Source organism: Mesoplodon mirus (genome assembly GCF_964341445.2).
Source record: "Mesoplodon mirus genome assembly, chromosome: X".
NCBI classification, from domain to species: Eukaryota; Metazoa; Chordata; class Mammalia; order Artiodactyla; family Ziphiidae; genus Mesoplodon; species Mesoplodon mirus.
Window position 1 is genome coordinate 29,921,469 of NC_138981.1, and position 23,844 is coordinate 29,945,312.

Sequence of the window (23,844 nt, forward strand, 5' to 3'; positions counted from 1 at the left end):
TCAAACTCAAATGTCAACAATCAAATTGCCACCCCAAATCTGGTCTTTGTTCAGCGTTCCCTACCTCTCTCTAAAGTATCATCAACTGTCTGCTGCCCAGAAATCTAGGTGTGACCCCTCGACATGTTTTTCTTCTTTGCAACCCCTGCCCATGTTTATCTATCCTCGAGCCCTAAAGATTTTTACCTCCTAAATTTCTCTCAAATCTCTCTGCTTTTCAACAACTCCAACCCACCATTATCATGGTCCAAGTACCATCATCTCTCACCTGGATTTCATCAGTAAACTTCAAATATTTATATCCATGTGGTCCCCATCCAACTGCATCAGCCAGAGAGCTTTTCAAGTTTTCTCTCCATCCCCTCCAACAATAGTCACACTGTCATTCTAATTCCTTATATTGGACCAGTTCCCTTCTGCTGAAGTGCCTTGACACATTAACTTCCCTCTTTTCAGTGTTAATACAGTAAGTCCCCTACATACAAACCTTCAAGTTGCGAACTTTCAAAGATGCGAACGTGCGTTCGCATGTCCGATCACATAAGTTAGTTCACATGTCTGGCGTACACTGTCAAGTGCGTTCATCCTCTACAAGTGGTTGTGCTTTTGTGTACTTTACTGTAGGGTACTGTATAGAGCACAGTAGTACAGTATCTTTATTTCAAGCCCAGGATGTCTGGAAGCAAGCGTAAAAGCAGCGGTGATGTAACTGGTACTGCTAAGAAGCACCAGCTGTTGTACTGTACTACTGTACTTTTCAAGATACTGTACGTAAGATTAAAAATGTTTTCTTTATTTTTTGTGTTTGTTTTTTATGTATTATTTGTGTGAAAAGTATTGTAAACCTATTACAGTGCAGTACTATATAGCCGATTGTGTTAGTTGGGTACCTAGTCTAACTTTGTTGGACTTACGAACAAATTGAACTTACGAATGCACTCTCGGAAAGGAATTCGTTCGTATGTAGGGGACTTACTGTACTTATTCACACTTAGTATCTCAACTCCATTATCTTCTCTCTGGCTATTCTTTGAAGATAGCATGGGTATTACTTACACAAAGCTATCCTCTACATCTAGCATGTATACTATGGCAAATAAATATTTATTGAATAAATGAATCCATCAATCAGTCAAGAGCATATCTTTAAATAACTACCTGAGGTTTTTCTTAGGCAAGGAGAAACCAACCATTTCTTTTTTTAAAAATTATTTATTTATTTATTTTTGGCTGTGCTGGGTCTTTGTTGCTGTGCTTGGGCTTTCTCTAGTTGCGGCAAACGGAGCCTACTCTTCATTGTGGTGTGTAGGCTTCTCATTGCAGTGGCTTCTCTTGTTGCAGAGCACAGGCTCTAGGCACGCAAGCTTCAGTAGTTGTGGCTCACGGGCTCTAGAGCGCACACTCAGCAGTTGTGGCTCCCGGGCTCTAGAGTGCAGGCTCAGTAGTTGTGTCGCACAGGCTTAGTTGCTCCGCGGCATATGGAATCTTCCCGGACCAGAGCTCGAACCTGTGTCCCCTGCATTGGCAGGCGGATTCTTAACCACTGCACCACCAGGGAAGTCCCCAACCATTTCTTAAATGCATTAAACAACATTTTAACATTTGTGTCAAATTTTGAAAGCAGTAATAAATAGCAGTTTCTGTTTTTACAAATATAACTGAGGTTAAACAAAATATACTAAGTAAAAAATAACTTCAGGGCTTCCCTGGTGGCGCAGTGGTTGAGAGTCCGCCTGCCGATGCAGGGGACATGGGTTCGTGCCCCGGTCCGGGAGGATCCCACATGCCGCGGAGCGGCTGGGCCCGTGAGCCATGGCCGCTGAGCCTGCTTGTCCGGAGCCTGTGCTCCGCAGCGGGAGAGGCCACAACGGTGAGAGGCCTGCGTACCGCAAAAAACAAACAGACAAACAAAAAAACTTCATACTAAATTGGCTAATTATGGGTGAAACTGGCCACTTATGCTTCAACAATGATCAGAGACACCCTTATAAACTATGCCTCTTTAATGAATAATAACACATTTTATAGTTTTATGCCTTCATTTTAGCATTTCAGAACAGTTCACAAATACACCGATTAATCTGCAATGGTATTGTACTCTTATGTTACAGACCAATTCAAGGAAGTAACAGCACAGCCGATTTCAAAAGCACAGGGAAAATTCTTGGATGCTTAAGACAACGCTCTCTACTTCTTGCACCTTGTTTATATGTTTTTATAGTCTTATATAGATCTTTAATATAGAATTAAAATAAAAACAAAGATAATTATTTTAGCTATTTTATTTAAATCCTTTGCAAATTTATTACTCAATTCATTTATTTTGGGGGCAGTTTTTAAAATTGTAGTAAAATATACATAACATGAAATTTATCATATTAACCATTTTAAGTGGACAATTCAGTGGCATTAAGTACTTTCACAAGTTTGTACAACCATCACTGCTATCCATTTCTAGAACTTTTCATCATTCCATCGTTCCAAACAGAAACCCTGTATCCATTAAACTATAACTCCCCTTTCCTCTTCACCCACTTCCTAAGCAGGTAACCACTAATCTATTTTCTTTCTCAATGACTTTGACAATGGTAGGTACCTTATGAGTGGAATCACAATATTTGTCCTTTAGTGTCTGGCTTATTTCACTTAACATAATGTTTTCAAGGTTCATCCATGTTATAGGATGTATCAGAATCTCATGCCTTTATAAGGCTGAAGAATATTCCATTGTATCTATTATCACATTTTTTCCTCTAGTCATCTGTTGATGGACTTTTGGGTTGTTTCCCACCTTTTGGCTATTCTGAATGGTGCTGCTATGAACATTAGCATACAAGTATCAGTATGAGTTGCTGTTTTCAATTCTGTTGGGTATATACCTAGAAGTGCAATTGGTGGATCACAGGGAAATCCTATGTTTAACTTTCTGAGGACCTACCAAACTGTTTTCCACAGTGGCTGCACCATTTTACATTCCGACCAGAAATTTCCAATTTCTCCACATCATCATGAGCACTTTTTGTTTTCCTTTTTGGTTTTTTTTTTTTTTTTTTTTTTTTTGACAACAGCCATCCTATTGAGTGCAAAGTGGTATCTCATTGTGGTTTTTTTTTTTTTTTTTTTTTTGCAGTACGCAGGCCTCTCACTGTTGTGGCCTCTCCCGTTGAGGAGCACAGGCTCCGGACGCGCAGGCTCAGTGGCCATGGCTCACGGGCCCAGCTGCTCCGTGGCATGTGGGATCCTCCTGGACCTGGGCACGAACCTGTGTCCCCTGCATTGGCAAGCGGACTCTCAACCACTGCACCACCAGGGAAGTCCCCTCATTGTGGTTTTGATTTACATTTCTACAATGACTAAATGTTGAACATCTTTTCATGGGCTTAATTCCTTTTTGAAGGTTGTTTCCATTCTACTAGAAGCATTAAACATTTTGAATAATCAGTTTTAAGTCTTGGAAAAAATTTGCCAATTTAAAATATGCTAGAATAGTTAATAGCAACTACCTGCCTCCCTGGATCATTTTAGGCCCCAAGTCCTATTTGTTCCATGTCTATGTCCTCCTCTAGGAGTTCCAGGAGAGCCGGGGCTATGCCTGTATTGCTCATCACCAGATTTCTGGTGTCTAATACAGTATCCGGCACAGTAGCCCCCAGTAAATATAGTTTGGTTAATCAGTTTAGCAAATCTACTAATGAACACATCTGCATTGGGCAGAGCAGAAACAGGTTTAACATTGAGAAGTCCTAGGGTTTTCTCTCTCATCCCAGTGTATGACATCCCATCCCATGACTCTAAGAAGTATACATAGGTTGATGACTCCAAAAGCTATAGCCCTTGGCCTGACCTCTTCCTTGAGCTTCAGATTCATATTTTTCAGCTGCACACTTAGGTATCCAACAGATGCCTCAAACCCAGGCATTTCCAGGATTTCTATATAGAAGAGTGGCTATCTAGTTGACAAGCTTATCCTTTTGTTCAGATCATATGTTTGCTTGTTGTTGCTGGGGGTAAAGAGTGGCCGGTGGGCATTACTGAGACCAAAAGCTCTCCAAGTCACCCCTTGGTGCTGCCAGTGGTGTCTAAGACAGACCTCTTGTTTTTGCTACCAAACTTGTTGATCTTCAGGTACCTGTTCCAGCCAAAAGCCCAGGAGACATCTGCATTGCCTTCGTTCCCTTACTCCTGACCTCCAGTGCATCAGCAAGAGCTGCTGACTGTTCCCAATATATATCCCAACCACTTCTCAAGAGGTCCACTGCTACTACTTTCCAGATCTAATCTACCACCAGTGCTTTCCACACACCTAGCTGGTCTCTCTGTTTCCACTCTGGCCCTTCCTATTTCTTCACCCCTTTTCCACATGTTCCACCAAGTATATTCTCATAGCAGTCAATTAGGTCCTGCCAATCTAGTCTGGTCTCCAACTATACTATAACAAGGCACCAGTGTAAAACATAACAAAAGCAAAACACCTCCATGAAACTTTACTTGGGACATTGTGTTTGTGTTTCAAAAGTTTTCCTCTTTGGGGCTGCAGAAAAGTTTATGCAGGGCTTACCTTCAAGAGCCTTCTTATTTACAAATCAGATATATTTTCCTATTTGTAACAGAATTGAAAGTAAGGTTTGGCAATAAGTATACTTTACACTGTGAACATTGAAACAAGCAAACAAAGCGTGTTGTCTGCCAAAATGCTTTTCGTTTTTGTTGTTATTCACGGTTGTATGATTTGAGCTATTGTAGAAAGACAATCGGAGGAAGGCCCAGGCACTAGGGCATTTAAAGGATTGTCTTTCTTTGTAAAGGATGCATGAAACTTGGAAACTGGAAAAATACATTTACTGCAATGCTCAAAGTATCAAGAATTGCCCAACTGGGGTTTATTTTAAATTAGTTTTCAAATTTAAAGATAACGGGTTTAAATTATACCTTTATAGTTTATATTATACACTTAAGAGTGGCTTGTATATTTTCTGATTGGCTTATAAGCAGACGTGACACTACTGTGTTCAGGATCACTCCCCTTATTTCCCAGAATAATGAAGTTCAAAGTGCAGTGCAATTATGTAAGGGCATACATGCTATTTCATAACACCTATAGAATTTATATCTTTAGACACTTGTGCCTAAATATAATCTCATATCGATTTATTATTACATCTCTGCCTTACTTTGGTGTTTTACATCCCAAATTGAATTTCCCACAGAGTTCCTTAGGTGTATTATTAATCTATACAAGAACAATAATCTACTCACTACAGCCACCACTATTAATAGTCTTTGTAATCATTTACCATGCCTCTATTTTTAGTTTGTAGTACATATATTTAGGCAAGGAGAAGCAAAAAAGAATCCTCAACTGACAGAGTACTATGAATAAATTCAGTAGAAGGTGGTATAGTCAAGCATGCAACTCTGAATAAAGTTACTGTCTTCGAGAATTATATCCAATAATCCTAAGTACACTTTTCTTCACTCTGCTGCTTATAAAACTTGGTGATAAAGGTTTCTGTTCACTACAGAACTAGACGTTATTTGGATAAAAATATTGCTGGTCTGGGATTCATGCTTCCCCAAGCAATACTGATTTGCTGGGGATTATTTTCCCCAGCTTTTTATTCAGTGCTTGTAAGTTCAAATATTTTGTTTATTTTTTCCCAGTGCTTTATTGAATTAATTCTATATTTTTGGGGCCACAGCAACTATTGTAAAGGTATGGCTCAAATTGCCAGATGATATTATTCAGTATTCTTCTGCTTATCCCAGATCCTTCAGACACAGCTATTTTTATACATTCTATTAGACATCAGGATTTTTAGGTTTTAATTTTAAAGAAATGTTCCACAACTGAGCCTTCTGATATACCCTGAGTTATAGTTACAGTTACAGTCAGATAACTTCTCAGGAAAAATGACTTTGTAGTTTGAACATGTTTTCTCCATCCTTCCATATTAATTTTTTCCAGTTCACAACTCAAAACAAGATTAGTAGGCTTTGAATCTACCAGCCGGTATAGAAAGATCAAACATCTACCTCAACCCTGCTTCCTTTCAGCTTATACATCTTCTTCTCAAGCAATGCATTCAAGGACTTGGAACATAATTGGCAATTTTGTTGATGATGAATGAAGCTGAGCAGAGTAAGGATGACTTTTGCTACTCTGCAGTGCTTACAGTAAAAAGAAATGGCTTGGCGGCTGCATATATGAAATATAAGTTAGATAAACAACTCTAAGTTCCTTGACAATAAAGTCTATTTAAAAAGGTATCATGTGATGACTTCCGCCCCTACCAAAACAACCACAAACGAAACAAAACTCTATCAACATTGACATTTATGCAATTAATATATTTTCTATGTGCTTGATAAATGACATCTAGTATTTATCAGCAAATGGCAAGGACTGGTTGAATATAATTGAATTCCATACTTGAGGTCTTTTCTTCCCCACTGGATGTCATTATGGCTCTGCCGTAATGTCTCTCTTAGATTCTACCACCTACCTCATCCCAACCTCTTTCAAAATCTTTTACTATTAAGACATAAGCTTACATGCACTCACCAAACAACCTTAGCTCCTGAGATAGCCTGTGTGTTTTGACAGAAATAGAATTTGAAGGCATTTTCCTGAGATATCCTCACAACAGTTTTGGCAAAGGAGCTGCTAAAGGAATACATTCACTTAAAAATGCTTTTTCTAGGGCTTCCCTGGTGGCGCAGTGGTTGAGAGCCCGCCTGCCGATGCAGGGGACACGGGTTCTTGCCCCTGTCTGGGAGGATCCCACATGCCGCGGAGCGGCTGGGCCCGTGAGCCATGGCCGCTGAGCCTGCGCGTCCAGAGCCTGTGCTCTGCAACAGGAGAGGCCACAACAGTGAGAGGCCCGCGTACCGCAAAAAAAAAAAAAAAAAGGTTTCTCTAAAATAGCAACTTTCGAAGATTTTCAGTTTATAGACAGTTCAACAAGGCATCCAACCTCATTAAGTATTTCTCTCTGCTCTCAACCAACTGAAACACAGAAAAATGAATGAACTGATGGTTGAAATTGTTTCCAAAATATAATGTAAACAACTGTAATTCCAGTTAGATTACATAGAATAAAAACATTTTATGGAACACCTCTAATCTGTTATTATCTGTTCCTTTATAAGAATGCCTATTAGGATCAAAGCTAAGTTCTCAAGGATGTGTTTAATCCTCAAAATCAAACAAAACAAATTTTAAGTATTTATTCTCAATTTCTTATGTCTGAGATAATAAAGTGCTAAGAATGATGCAAAGATGCATAATGCACACGTGTCATCAAGGAGTTTACAGCTTAATTGGGGAGACAAGTGACCTGAAAATTAACAATATTTCGAGTTAAACAGTGAGGGAGGGAGACGCAAGAGGGAAGAGATATGGGAACATATGTATATGTATAACTGATTCACTTTGTTATAAAGCAGAAACTAACACACCATTGTAAAGCAATTATACTCCAATAAAGATGTTAAAAAAAAAGAGCTAAACAGCAAAGATGACTTAGGACTTCAAGGTAGTTACAGAGGTCCTTGGTACCTGAAAGAATGATTCTAAGGTAACTTTTTAAAAAATTAAATGTCATTTATATAATTTTCAATATAGAAATGTAAAAGTGTTATATCCCTCACTAGTTTTGACCCTGCCCTTTTCTTAGACCTGTGATTTCCTAGAACTGGGGACAATATGATAAGGGAAAACACATGGACCCATTCATTCTGCTTTTTCTTTCCTTTTTCTCATTGCAAACAGAATTTTTAGATTAAAACAAATACACACTGTATAAGTATAAAGGGTTGAATTTAGAACTGGACTCACATAAATCATAGATTTTATCTTGTTCTGATCTTTACTAATGATTCAAAGGATTATAGGGAAACACCAGGCACATAAAACATTCTTTGCCTGGAGAACCTGAAATAATCAGATACATTGCCCCCAATTTTCCCTATTCTTTCACATTATGATATGTTCTGGTTTCTATTAACAGAAAAGTTTTTAAAACACTTATGCATAAACAGTGATACTGAAAGGAAGCCATTTTAGTCTCCAAAGGTTTCCATTTTATAATCTGTTATTGACAAAAATAGGAAAATGCTCACGTGACTATGCCCTGTTTTCCATCCAGTGGTAACTCATAAATCCATGAATTCCAGGTTTCTTTACAATAAGTAAAGTAGCCAAACCAGGTATATCCTGCTGAAAACATTTTATAGATAGGGACTTTCAGGTATCTTTCTGCTACTTAAATGACATTAACAAGATTAACAAGAAGGTCTGGGAGGTCATTAGTGTGTTTATAAGGTGGTCTTTTGAGTTGAGGTCATTCTTTCCCCTCAACCCCCAGGGAATGAATCACAGGCCTGCTGTTAATACGCCTCCCTCTCTCCCTCTCCTTCCCTCTGCCCCCTTCTCTCTCTCTCTCTCTGTGTTTACATACATACATATATATGTATGTACACACACACACACACAGGCACGTATGTAAAATGTTCACAAGTTTTCTTTAAATTTTAGCTATAAAGATACTTATACCTTGAGCTTTTGCTATAGCTATGCTTGGCCCCTCCGGCTCCATCTAAGAAGCATTCATTCTTCTCTATTTGATGGTCTTTTTGGTGGAAAAGTTTGTAGCACTGATATAAGTAAGAGTGAGGAAAAATAATTAATCTGGCCTTTTATTTGATAAAGCACTTATATTCATAGATTAATTCAGGGTAACTCTATACATTCAGATAGACATTTTTCTTAATCTTCAGGAAATACAAGTTATTCTTCATCCTCAAAAACATATTAATTGCCCAAAGTGGTTTGGTGACTTTAAGTCATTACAAGAGAAAGTGTAAGAAATTCTTCTTTGCCACCACATAGTTACAATAGTAAAAAAAAAAAAAAGAGAGAGAGAGAGAGATCATTCTGAAGTAAGATGAGATTTTTCTACACGTAATACATGGGGTTACCCAATGCTCAATGTCTAGGGAAGTCATGACTATGGCCATAGGCCATATGAGTTTGCCTCATAAGGCTTGAACCATAGGCCTGAGATTTACGGAAAAAATGAAACTTTATTTGTTACCTGAAGGAGGGGACAGTATCAAATTCAAGGACAAGCTCTAGTGTCGAAAAGGCTGCTGAAGAGCTGTCCTAGTCCACCTGAGTTGACCACGTCTTACCCTTCAAAAAGGCTTGGAATTGGGGGTATGAGGAGAAACACATGCTGTGGCATCTATTAGGTCACTGGTCTTGCCATACTCTCATCTTAGCGAAGCCCTGATGGGAAGTGGCAGGATGTGACTCAGAGATCCTCTGCTTTCTCAGCTTCCACAGAGGCAGGCAAGTGCCTACATCAGGGCTGGCGAGGTTTTTGTTTCATTTTATTTTCTGTTGCCCTTTATTACCGAAAGCAGTAAAGAGAAACTTAGGTCTCGGCAAGAGCACAGTGGCAGAAGTTGACTGGGTAGGTAAGCCAAGGGAAGAAACACCAGCAATGCGGGGAAGGACTAATAGGTTAGTATTGGTGATTCCCAAGACAGCAGTCCCACAGCGGAGGACTGGCCACACTTGGTTACACTCAGAGCCAGTTTTCAACCAACAGTACTAGGAAGCTGAAAGAGTTGGGAGCAACAGGTAAAAAGTATTATTGTTATTAAGATTTTAAATTTCAATTCTGTACCCATTTATTAATTTTTGTTCTCCCAACCCTCAATATCTCCGCTACCAAATGTGTCCCTACCTGCATCCTCGAGAACCCTTTCTAAGCTGACCCCTGCGCTCCGGGGGTAGGCAACTAAGTCCCTCCCAGGTGGGGAGCTCCAAGCAACCTTGACCCACTGGAGTGTGCGTGTAGGGGGTAAGGGTAGTGATTGTGGAGGTCCTAGGTGGGGCGTGAGGTGGGCCAAAGCCAACTGAGGTCACAGGGTTGGTGGGAAAAGGCACAGAGCAGGTCACTATTACTGTGACTTGGGAAAGCCACCAGTCTCTCTGAGTCTCAGCTTTTTCTTCTTTATTAGATACTAACTGGTGGTGCTAATCCTCATAAATGGGAAGATACAGCTAGTCTTATCACTTAGCACTTAGTAGGCACACATTAAACTTTGCTTTTCATCCTGTCTAGGAGGTTATATGGACCGTAACTACGAGATACTCCCTTGGTATAAAGCACAAGACCGAGAAGAAGTGACAAAACCAAAAGGAAACAAAACCACAACAAAAAATTCCTTCTAAAACAACAAAGAAGCAAGTTAAAAATTACCCTTTGCACTATCTGACTTGCAATAGCTTTGGGGACCAAGATGGATGTGGATAAGCTGAGAAAGGAAAACAGAAAAAGCAACTGAAAGTTTCAGGGGGAGCAGGGAAGCTTCTCTGTTTCATCCACCTGGGAGTTAATGATATCAAAGAAGACATGATCATCTGCTGAATGCTGACAGTGGGCTCAGCCTCATATAGGACCTGTTCTTAGGAGCTTTACAGACTGCTGAAAGCAGAGACGGGTTTGTTTTTCTTTTTCTATCTTGTGCAAGGATTTAACATTTTTGCAGTGTGACGGCACTGATTTATACAACGCAGTTTATTGTTTAAAAGAAATTGTGTGTGTGTGTGTGTGTGTGTGTGTGTGTGTGCACTAACAATCTTCCAGAAAGAAGCATCTAATTCCTTTTCCCTACCCTCTACCCTCCCCCACCCTATCCTCTGAAATGAGGGAGGGGAAGACTGAATGGGATTCGGAGTTTTCCGGCTGAGAAAGGGACATTTTCTGCAACCAGGTCAATGTTCAAAGGACTAATGCTCTAAGGAAATTATCCAAAGGGGTGAGGCAGTTCAGGGTTATTAAGTTATTTTCAAATGCTGTCTGGGCTGCTGCTGACCTTTGTGAAGGCAACAGGATGCTGCTTCCCAGGAGGGCAGGACAAGAAGCAATTAGAGAAGCCTAGGAGAGGCTCAGGAATGTTTGGGAATTTACAGATACCCAAAATGCTACGGGAACTCCTAGAATGAAAATAAACTAATTTGATCAAGGACATATTTGTGTTCTAGAAAATATTCTAAACATGTAGCTAATACTGGATGTATCTGTAAGAGTGTTTTCTTAAAGACCCAACACTCAGTATTCATTAGACGTCCATTAGGCTTCAGTTCAATTTCAGAGAAGAGAAGTAAAGTTAATTCATATTCCTTGTATGCCAGAAAGTAGAATGGGTGTGACGTTAAGTATTCACAGAGCCAGAATATGATAAAGCTGGGTTTCAAATGAAGGTTTATTTGAGGCCACAGCCCATGTTCTTTTCTACCACATGACTCTGGAAGAATGTACAATGCTTAACAAAGTTAGAAAAAGAAAATGAAGCAATAGCTGAAATAACTCACTCCTCTTTTTTGGGGAAGCAGACCTAAATATATTTTATGAACACTCTCACATTCCAAAAAGTGCCACGAATGAGGCTAGAGGGAATACTATACGTGCGTAATATATCAGAATTTTTGGCATGTACACAACATTATAGTTTAGCTGCAGCATATATGTGTATATGTACATATGCTGCCACCTTTAAGCATCACATATAACACAGAATGTTATAAAAAATTTTCTGTAAAAGAAAAACTTATCAGTATCATTCTCTTAAGACTCAGTGGCTACTATATCCCAGCCCCAAAAGTAAATCCCGTATACAAATGCTTAGTGAAACACAGTGGTTGATCGAGTTAAAGCTCTACTGACCACTGCAAAATCAGAAGAAGTATCATGCGTGGCATTGAGGAAAAACAAAAAGACCTCAGTTCTACTGAAACAAAGAAAGCCAGAGCTCAGAATGATCTCAGGCATTATCTAGTTCTACTTCCTTATTGCTGGTGGGAAAACTCAGTCCCAGGTGGGCTGAGTTATACTCCAAATCATATTGTTAGATACAGACAGAACAGAATCTAGACCTCAGGATGTGGTATGTACCAGTCAGACACTCAGGCTAAGGATGGTCTCCTAGGCACCAAGTATAGGAGACATGAGAAACTCTGTAAAAGACTAAGCATACTTTCTAATATTAAAGTTGATATCTACAGGATATGAGAGACACACTTGGGTGGTAGATCTAAATGGACACACAAACACCTGAAGATTTTTTGAAAGTAAAAGGAGTCAGGAAACTGTAAAGCATGTGGAATTGCTAGTACGTGTTCATTCATTCATTCAAATATCTACTGAGCACATGCTATCTGTGAAGTACTATGCTAGAAAAAGAGATAGAGCAGCTATCCTCACGAAGTCCATTATTTCAGTCAAGGTTATATGTACCACCTTATGAAACTATAAAGAAGCCTGTGAGATTTTTTTGTGAACGTTATGAGACACAGAAGATACTAACATCTATGTCTACCAACAAGGTCTACAAAACCGAAGGCCAGAATCAGCACCCCGTATAACACTATGGCCTCTCCTTCACTCTCTTTCAGTTAATATCTTAAACTGAGTTGTTTTCATGATTATATCATCAATTATGCGTTACTGACCATTCCTTCATTGTGGCTCCAGAGCTTAATGAGACTCAGCTAATGTGACCTTTGGAACCATCAAACTGTGGAGGAGAAAGCACAGCAGAGAAGACTGACCTCTGGGTTATCTCTGTGTACAAAGCCTTTTGAAAAGTCAGAGCACCAGGCTTCTGGCAGTGATTTCACAAATTTAATTACCCAGAGATACTCACCAGTATCCTCAAAGACTGACAGCTGAAATTAGACAGCTGATTCTCTTACATCCGCTTCCTATTATCAATGGTGCTAAACAGTTAAGTAAAAAGTTTAATATTATTTGTCCTTCCCATCTTGATAAAATTGATGATGCAATAAGAATCCTCAAGGGCGATATGAAGATTCTTTTTCATTCCTCTGGAAAACTGTTATAAATAATTTGTTTCAAAGTCAACATTCATAAAATCAGGGAATGTCAGGACTGGAAATAACCTGTGATATCGTGTGATTCAGCCCCCTTAGATGACAGATGGAGAAACTGAGGCTCAGAGAATGTAACTGATTCATTCATCTTTGGTCAAATAGCTAGTTAACAGCAAAGTTGCAACCAGACTTCAAGTCTTCTGTTGCTTGCTCAATTTACTATTTCTGCTATTTCATGTGGTCTTATCAGCTGCTAAAAGGTATATTTTTATTTTTATTTTTATTTTTTTATGGAAGCATCTGGGATTATGGATACGAAATGATAATGTAAAACCCCCAGTCCAGGCTCCCCTAGTGAACGCTCTTTTTTTTAAACATCTTTATTGGAGTATAATTGCTTTACAATGGTGTGTTAGTTTCTGCTTCATAACAAAGTTAATCAGTTATGCATATACATATATCCCCATATCTCTCCCCTCTTGCGTCTCCCTCCCTCCCACCCTCCCTATCCCACCCCTCTAGGTGGTCACAAAGCACCAGCTGATCTCCCTGTGCTACGCGGCTGCTTCCCACTAGCTATCTATTTTACATTTGGTAGTGTATATATGTCCATGCCACTCTCTCACTTAGTCCCAGCTTACCCTTCCCCCTCCCCGTGTCCTCAAGTCCATTTAAAAGGTATATTCTTAAGGAAAATATACATGTGAAGGATCTTACCAGAAACAGCACAAAATTATATTCTGAGAAAACCTATGAAAACCTCTGCCAATCTCAACCAATGTTCAACTGAATGTCAGAAGACTAGAATCATTCCTAGAACAGCGAGGTATCAGGAATGAGACATGAGGGAATGTTTTCTAAGCTGCATATCATAATCTGGTGTTCTTTATAATAAGAGCCCACCTCATTCTCAGAAGATGTTTCCACTGCAAACTAGCCAACACAGATATTTAGCACGTTGATTTGCCGTTAAAGCTGAGACATAGCTAACTACTGCTTCCTCTCTATATAAATATAGGTACAGAAGTAGTAGTCAATAATTCAGAGGAACAAATAAACTAATCTAAAACTTGAATCAGAACAACTCCTGGCACAAATAATAGGGAGCTGGAGCAAGAATGAGGGCAAGATATGCTTTAAACATGGGAGGGATTTGGAATTTGAAAAACTGTCCAGAAAATAGAAACAGAGGCAATATGGTATGGAGGGAAGTGGTGCCAAAACTCAGATGCTGGGACTTCCCTGGTGGCGCATCTGCCTGCCAAGGCAGGGGATACAGGTTCGGGCCCTGGTCCAGGAAGACCCCACATGCCGCGGAGCAACTAAGCCTGTGCCACAACTACTGAGTCTGCGCTCTAAAGCCCGTGAGCCACAACTACTGAGCCCACGTGCCACAACTACTGAAGCCCAAGCACCTAGAGCCCATGCTCCACAACAAGAGAAGCCGCCGCAATGAGAAGCCCCTGCTCACCACAACTAGAGAAAGCCCACACACAGCAACAAAGATCCAATGCAGTCAAAAACAAACAAACAAACAAAAAACTCAGATGCTACTGCAGTTAAGAGAGCAAGGGTACTCAAACTCAGAGCAAGATTCATCACTTTAACCATGAATAGACCAACAGGATACAAGAAGACACAAACACCAAAGGTAAGTGTAGGTGGATAGCCATAATTTCATGCAGAGTCAAATACTTGTACCAGTAGAGCCAGAGGGACGGTAGTCCTAAGAATATGGAAGAGTCAGAACTCCAACCAGCAATTTTGGCAGCAGACACAGCAATAGTAATAAGAAATGTTGACTGAAGCGACAGTCAGCTTCAGCCAGGGAGGTTGTATTATATACCTCATTTTGCTAAGCAGAAACTACCAGAAAGTTGCGAGCAACTCAGATATAACAGGTGGCTGTAGAAACATGCCTGGGATTGAGAATGGAGAGAAGGGTAGATCAAGGTCACTAGACAGCTACAGCAATGTGTACAACAATCAAAATAACCAGCAGGAAAAGACAGACACTTCTTTAGACATGAGTTGTTTCTTGAGCATTGCATGTAAAAAAGAGCTGAAGAGTTAGCATGTTCCCCAGAACCCCATTTTTCACTCTTTTGTGAAGTACTTCAGAAATATTCAGAAAGGCGACCTGATGAAATGCACTGCTGGTGATTGAGTCAGTGGGTTTACTCCCAAGTTTCATTAGTGAATGCCTCCCAATATTTAGCAGCTCAGCGTCTTTGAAGGAGGAAAGGACCAGCTTGCCTAAAAATCAAATCCTTCCTAAGAGTCAGCTGGCAGAAATATAAGGTCAAACACTTGATCTGGTATTACAGAAAAGTAGCCACAAACCAACCTCCAGCTAGAACTAATATATGTGGAACAGGTTATGACCTCAATTAGTTTCTCCATTTCTGCACCAATGGGAGACAGTGAATAGCATTTACGTTCGTCATGACTGAGGGGAGACTACAGACGATGCTAACAAATTTAATAACCAATATTTGGGCCATTCCAGTCACGACATCCCAAGGAAGATACAACAGAGCTGGAAAAGATCCAGGGAAAAACAACTAAGATGATCAAGGGGACTGCTTATCTTTCATTCAAGGACAGACTAAAAACCTAAAACGGATTCGAATTTCTCAGACTGGGAAGATGAAAATAAAAAGGAGTCAGCAAGGCGATGTGAGATTAAAGTCCACTCTGGGTAAATATAATTGTATTCAGTGAATTTCATAGCACTTAATTGGGGCTGTCCCTTGAGGTTAAAGGATGTAGATTAGAGAGAAACTGAGATATATCTTTATTTGTTTATAGAGAAATCAGTAAGTTTATAGAACTTATTATTGCTAAGACAAGACTGAAGTGGAGAATGGGGAAATTTTAAGAAACCATTGGATATACTCAATGCCAACTGATTTAACAGTGCATTACTAAGAAATGGTCATGATGCATCCTAATTTTTTTTTTTTTTTTTTTTTTTTTTTTTTTTTTTTTGCGGTACGCAGGCCTCTCACTGTTGTAGCCTCTCCCGTTGCGGAGCACAGGCTCTGGATGCGCAGGCTCAGTGACCATGGCTCACGGGCCCAGCCGCTCCGCGGTATATGGGATCTTCCCGGACCGGGGCACGAACCCGTGTCCCCTGCATCAGCAGGTGGACTCTCAACCACTGTGCCACCAGGGAAGCCCCATCCTAATTTTTTTGAAATGAAAATTACTAGGTTGACTGACAACACAGCCATTGGTGCCTACATCTGGGACAGAGTTCTCGGCTAGCTGCCCTGTTGGTCTGACCCAGGGTGCTATTTCTTATGCTCTTATTATGTCATCTATGCAAAAAACATACTGCATGCAAGTTTGGGATTCCTAAATTCTTTTGACAGTCCAGAACACAGAAGAATAATTTTCTAACTCATTAAGAAAGCAAGAGAGTCCCAGCTCTTGGCTCCGCTTGGTTTACCCATATGGGAGTATGCAACATAAAAAGGTGAAAGAAATTCTAACAGAATGCAGCAGCTGGTTAAAGGCTATTATACTGAAAATTTCATGAGTTTGACAATAGGCCAAAAGACTACAAAATGGCAGAGAATGGAAAAGGCAGTTGTAACAGGTTGAACATTGTTGGTGATTATTTTTTCAGTGGCAATGAAAGCTGTAATCAAATAACCTGAAAGAGATGCTGGCAGGGGTAGGAAAGCCCCAAGGGAGAGGGAATATGAAGACTGTAACAATGATGTATGCTATGGACTAATAAACTAGACAAACATGTAGTTTGAAGTTTCTTAGCATCATATGAAAAGCTAGCGTCATGATGCAGACATAAACACTATCTGATTTGCAATCTAGAGCAGAAGACGTTGTTAATGACTTACAACCTCAAGGATGAATGCACGACCCAATAACTACCTGGAACTGTGTTATTGGTGTAGAAACCTCTTGTTATTTAGATGATCAGTTTATCTCAGCATTAAAAAGGAAACATTATAAAGCATTAAAAGGTATCCAGAGAAAACATTTGCCTTTGCAGCTGGAAATGTGTGGATGAAAACTATTGAATGGAAGTCAGGACAAATAAGAAAGAGGACAAATGGGGACTGGTTGAAATAACGTCATTATCAACTTACTATTATTGTTATTTGTGGATCAATAAGGTATCTCAAATTATGAATGGCATCTGCAAGTGCATGAAGTCCACTGGACCTTGTACATCAAAGTCATTTAGCGTAAAGAGAATATTTTAGACAATAGTAATGTGTAATAATAAATCACAAAGGACATCAATAATCTGTTTACTGAAAATGTAAATTTCTTGAACATGCATTCTCCCTATATTATGGCTTAACATTTTAGGGGTATATTTGAGAAACTGTACAATCTCTAATTTCAAGTAGATTATAATCCTACAGAGAATTGATCTCCGTAAAGTTTCAGGGACATCTTTGAGAAATTAGGTAATCTCTCATTCCAAGGAACTGATCACTTCAGAGGCTTTTAAGGTCTCCATACTCACCTTTCTACTATTTTTCCTGTCTACTGTTCTCTGTTTCTTACCATTAAACTAGGAAGAATAATAGTCCTAAATTAAACACCAAGATTTAAGCTCTTTAAATGGGTATCTGGAGAAACTGGAGTGGGTTGACAGGGCATATCTGAAGCTAATTCACAGTGGAAAAATAGAACTCCTATGTTTTTTTTTTAAACTGAGAATTTATATTGTGTTATTAATGAAAATAAAGAATTTTTAAAATAAAGATAAACTTCTTAAAAAAGAAAGCTGATATCTTAAAGTTTTTGAATTTGGACAAGACCATGGAATGAGCCACACTCATTGATTCCTACAGCTACAAAGAAACTTAGATATCATCTAGTCCAACTCCTTATTTTATAAATAAGAAACCAAGGTTTGTACAGCTTAAGTGACTTGCCCAAGGCCATACAATCAACTAATCACAGAGCCCCCGAAGTCAAGGTTTCTTATTCCCAGATCTGTGCCCCTACCAAAACTGCCACCATGACCTTCAAGTTGGTGAAAGAGCACTGGACAAATAGGAGGACAAATAGAGAGTAGCTGTTCTCTGATCCCATCAAGGAGTAGTAAGAAACTAGTATACAGGAAGGAATTACAGCTTTTCTGGAATTTGTCTTTTTATTTTTTGGACCGAATTCATTTTCACTGCTTCACAGAACTGTACTGGGATCTTTTGTAGCAGGTGTAACATCAGGGAGAAGGTACATATTTAGGGAAAGGACAGTGGGACTAGGGGGGCACTCTAGGAATCCCATGTGAGACACTTAATGAGCCCTAAACAGGTAATAATTTGGAGAATGATGGCTTAAAGATGTCTTGGATTCTCAGGTGATCCTAAAACCTTGGCTACAAAAGGAGTCATTCTTTTAGCTCATAAAGGAATTGGATAAAGTGAGAGTTTTATAAATGGGTTGAAAAAGTAGCAGGTCTCAAACAGCTTAGTCAGAAATGGAAATTTGTAATGACGAAGACACTGATATAGAAGATGACTGGGAAGAATCTGAACAAAATGGTTCCACAAAATATATAGTGGATGTAAAGCAATATAGTGCATGTCCAAATCAATATATTATTTAAGAAAATGGGTGATTTTAAATAGGTATTAAAACATGTACTTTAGAGTGACTAAATAACTATATACAACAAAAATAATAAAATAAAATTAAAAATAAGAAAACTAAAAAGTAGGATCAAAACATTAAAGGAGAATTTTTAAAGTTAAGAGATACCTTGTCTGTATAATTTAATAAGACAACCTTTCCTAAAGGATGTATCTCTCCTTGAAGAGCCAAAAAAGTTCCCTCACCCCCATTCTTCTGAGTTAACAAAACTGAGGCATGAAATCAAATTTCTTGAGAACTGTAGTAATGAAGATCTAGGAATGCTGCTATTGATTTAGAACTGAATTATGAAGAACTGATGGGCAGTGGAAGAATAAAAACAGACTTGATAAATGGAAAAACATTTAATATTTTTAGTCAGACTATGGCAGATGCAAGTTCAAAGACTTAAGCTGATACTGAAGACTATTTCATGAATCCAATTAATTTAAGTTTGTTGTTGAGGTGGCCGATAGAAACTTAAATTTAAGCTGGACTCAACTGTACAACTGATGAGAAACTGTTAAGGTATCATAGTAACTCAACATCCTCTCTCCTCTTTCTTCCATGACGACCCAATGTATCATAATTTGTATTTCATGCAGCATCTTGCAGAAGGTGCTTCTAAGAACCTATATTCCTTTGACTGACAAAAATGACCCCTGAAAACAGTATCATTTTTGTTGTTGCTATGTGAAAAATGCTGAGTGCTACACATCAAGAATGAACACCTCAGCTCCACAAATCCAAAACTGCTATTGACTGCCTTTTGGGTACATCAGGTATTTATTCACCTAAAACAGTTTGGGTACAGATAGCTGCAGACATCTTCCATCTTTGTCTAAAGAAGAAGTGCGGTGAAAACTCCTAAATAAATAAAATTGTTCTTGTAAATATTCATTGCCACTATCCATAATATTATCAGCAGCTTTTCGTTCTATTATGAAAAATCCACACCACCTCCAATCACAAAACACAGCATATATGCTGCCTTAAATGGATTTTTCCTAAAGGCGGCTCCCTGTAGCATCAGCAAGTTTTCAGTGGTAATTTTAGCATGAGTTACCTATCTAAGCTTCCTTGGGGAAGAAAGAACTAGGTATTGTAGGCCAGGCTAACGTCGAGTTTTAAAAATAAATTCATCTGTGAATATACATATTAGCCACAATAAATGCTTTTTTAAGAACATGATGCTTTCAACTTACTTGATATAGTAGGGCACTTTGTTTGGTGAGATGGCTCTCTCCCAGGGACCCTGGACAGAAGCTGAAAAAGGGGCGGAAAAAAGGCAAGAGGTCAAGTTCACGCAAACAAGAAAGACAACATTAATCTCCAGAATTACAATTTTACACTGATATTGGTCTGTTTGTTCAGTTGCCCATGAAGACAGGACGGATTAACCTGCTGTTCTAATCTAAGTAAAACTGAACTCATTCAGGCACAAAATTTAATGCAAAGAAAAAAAATTCCACTGCTAAACCTATAGACCAGGTAAGAAACTGAAAGAGTAAACTGACGGGTTTTCTCTTATGTGTCTCCATTGGGTGATTTTCCTTTTTTTTTTTTTTTTTTTTGCGGTATGCGGGCCTCTCACTGTTGTGGCCTCTCCCGTTGTGGAGCACAGGCTCCGGACGCGCAGGCTCAGCGGCCATGGCTCACGGGCCCAGCCGCTCCACGGCACGTGCGATCCTCCTGGACTGGGGCACGAACCCACGTCCCCTGCATTGGCAGGGGGACTCTCAACCACTGCGTCACCAGGGAAGCCCCCATGGGTGCTTTTCTTATAATACTTCCTGTTGCTGTTTATCAATATCTTTCACTATTTGATTGACTGGGTTTTATTAGTTTAGCAGCTGAAACATCCCTCTGTGATATATTTACATTCTAAGTTACTGAAGCTAACGTACTCCACTTATCACTCTGATATGCTTGTTTTTCTCTTTATTTGGTTTAAACAGAATCCAATTTCATTTACCGATTACATGTTTAATTGCTGCCTCAAAAATGTCAGCTGACCAGCATGATCTTATTAGAAAAGATAACCAAAAGTGAGAGAATGGCACCCGATACCAGAGTGTAATAAAACTTTGGTGATGAGTGACGAATCCTATAGGTGAAATTAAATTTCCCATACTGGGAATTTGTTTTATAACAACTTTATTGTGTATCAGTCAAATCAGTCATCTTTTTTTTTTTTTTTTTTTGCGGTATGTGGGCCTCTCACTGTTGTGGCCTCTCCCGCTGTGGAGCACAGGCTCCGGACAAGCAGGCTCAGCGGCCATGGCTCACGGGCCCAGCCGCTCCGCGGCATGTGGGATCTTCCCGGACCGGGGCACGAACCCATGTCCCCTGCATTGGCAGGTGGACTCTCAACCACTGCGCCACCAGGGAAGCCCATCTTAAACTGTGTTTTAAATGCTTAAGCTGTAGGGGTTTTTTTCTTTCCCAGAGTTGAAATACTTTTTATATACGGTTTAATATGATGGCGTTTTTTTGTTTCTTTAAGACAAAATAATCATGTTAGTAGACACTATACCATTCCCTTAACAATAAAATCTTCCTCCTGAAAGGAGTTTTAAGAAACTGGAGTTTTTGAGACACAGAATAGCATCAAGAATATAAATATAAGAAGCATTCTTCTGTTTTGTTTTTTTTTTACATCTTTATTGGAGTATAATTGCTTTACAATGGTGTGTTAGTTTCTGCTTTATAACAAAGTGAACCAGTTATACATACACATTAACACCTAGCAATTTTATGTGTATGTCCCTTCTTTCCTGAATTTTCATCCTGCTTATAATTTGAAACACAGCTGATGTTGACCATTGTTTCCTCCTATGAAAAGCTCCCTTCTAAATCAGCCTCACGGTAAATTCACTCCACAGTGTATTGAGATGTAAGAAAACATCAAAGCTAATATATCCTTGACTACACTGCATAATATGAAAGAAAAGCTTCTAATAAAACTTTGCCCACTGCCAGACAATTTAAGGGTAATGAAACTATAGATTCTTTGTTTTATATAGAGTAACAGAGGGATCGAATCACCCAACCTTCAACCAGACATGCTGCTTTCTACCTTGGCGATATGTCATTTAAAAGATATAGAACATGAATTTGTATTTAGCTACCTAATTGCACCTTTTCATTTTGGCAGATGGATTTTTAACATGGAGAAAAAAGACATTTATCTGCTGTTTCGAAGTAGTCCCCTGCCTTCAAACGCTCTGTCCTTCTTTTTCTATTCTTGTCTCCTTTGCCTTTGTCATTCTCTGCCCAACTCTCCTCTTGTCTGTTTTTCTTCTCTAGGACACAGCTCTCTAGACCATATTAGTTCACAGAGTAATAAGAGCTGATTTGAGGACTTAGGCTGAACTCTCTGAACTGCCTGGCAGAGTCTGATGTTATGGAAACCTAAAAACCCAAGCCCTCTGTAGCACGAAACATGGTGGAGGGCCAGAAATCATAGCTCCTGGTTGCTCAGTGTGCCCTCTTCCTAAAATCACAGCCATCACAGAAGGAAGAAGAGAGCTACAGAGAGCATTTGGTCCAGTTCTCATTGGCTGTATTGCCAAGTCTATGAATGTCTAAACTGAGAAAGGATGCTTATCCTTTTCTTAAAGGTCACTATGGGCTGAGCCCCACCATTTCTCTCATTATCCTTCTCCAGTTCTTTAACATTCTTATGGTCCAGAAAACCTTTCTGATTTGGAGGATGTTGAGTACATCCTCTGGTAGCAGAAGAGTCTGTTCGTATTTCCTATGTTACTCCTAGGCATCTCTCAGAGAGAACTGGTCTACTGGCTGCCTGGTTGGCCCGGGGGTGGGGCGGGGGGCCTCCGCCTGAGTGAAACAACCTTCAAGCAGAAAATCTAGCAAGAAATAGAAGAAAAGTGATGATGCCGCGCTGAGCTCATGGCCAGACCTGTAGGTATCTATACTTGACTTTGCATTGTTAAACATTAAGAGGAAAAAAAAATTCCCCCCAAAATGCCAGAGAAGTAGTCAGAATATGCTTGAGCTAAAGAGCTGAATGGATTCAATTTTTAAAATTCCAAAAAATAAGTTCCAGATCAATATGAAATTTTAAGCCTTTGTAACTGGAGTTCTTGTTAATTTTTATAGAGTATATAAATTGTATATGAAAATTGTTAATTTTTTACTTTCTAGAATAAAAGCCTTCTGCCTTTATGTGTAGCTACTAAACAGATCCGATAGTGAGATTCAGTGAATTTTTTGTGCTGAAAGATGTTTTTTCCCCTTTGATTCACAGTTTATAAATGCACCTAAGCAACTGCTTTGCAGTCATCATTTGAAGGTCTGAAATTTTACACTAAAAAATGTCCTTGAAGCAATAAAAGAAGAAAAATAACCACAGCCTTCCCCCAATCCTCCCCTGCCACATCACTACCACAGACACACACACTGGAGCTACTTGCTTTAGAAATGACACACAATCGGATGATGGTTCTATGCGACTGGAATCAGTGCTCCTTCTCAGGAGATTGTTAAACGGTTGTTGGGCAATTTCGCTTGGGGCTGCCAGATGATTCTGGTCTTGCATATATTCAAAGGTTGATCCAATATATGGTAACTCTCATAAGTGTGTCCCAGAATTATCATTTCATTTCTTGCAGGAATGCCAATGCCAACAACAGCTGTTTCTTATCTCAGTGTACCAGTGGAAGCTTGTCATCCTTCACAAAGCTAGCCTACGCGATAGACACGCACACGTCTCTTATGCCTGATGTGGCCATTTTTAGTAGCCCATCAAAAGCAGATTTACTGGCAAATAGTTTTTATGACACTATGCTGTCCTTTGGTATTTTCTTATACAGATGTTTCTATAACCGCTATACGTAATTCCAATGCAGCTTTGTGAATCAGATTCTCGGGTGTAAAAATCATCCATTATCATATGGCAACAGCACCGTGGGGTATTGTCTACTGAATTTAAATAGCAAACTACATATGAGTTTATTTACTCCAAAACCAACCTCTGAATTTCCCCCTGCGTTACAGATGCAGTATGTTATTAAGAGCAAGAAAGGGTAGCAGTTCTCCCTTCAAATGCTTCTCCTCCCTTGAGGTAACAGGATTCAATATTGTGCCCAAGGTATTTTTGAAAATCACAAACACAGGCTCCAGTGTTTAAGGGAAGTTCTTATTTCAACCACTTTCTAATGCATGATGAACAGAATGGGCCAAGTGATGCACCCTGGTGTTAAGCCATGTTTTAATCGACACAGGGGCCTAACCAGAAAATGAAGAAGAATGCTAATATCAGTTAAACTGTGTTAAAAGAGCACTCTCTGGAA

General features: G+C 39.3%; 1 protein-coding gene across 2 annotated transcripts in view; it reads right to left on the bottom strand.

Annotated features, from left to right (window-relative positions):
- DMD (dystrophin) overlaps window positions 1-23,844 on the bottom strand; it is a 2,064,872-nt gene that overhangs the window by 191,657 nt on the left and 1,849,371 nt on the right. For both annotated transcript variants that reach the window (XM_082609524.1, XM_082609523.1), the window contains exon 62: window positions 19,732-19,792. In XM_082609524.1, the coding sequence (XP_082465650.1) occupies window positions 19,732-19,792 (61 nt within the window). The remainder of the gene's footprint in view (window positions 1-19,731; window positions 19,793-23,844) is intronic.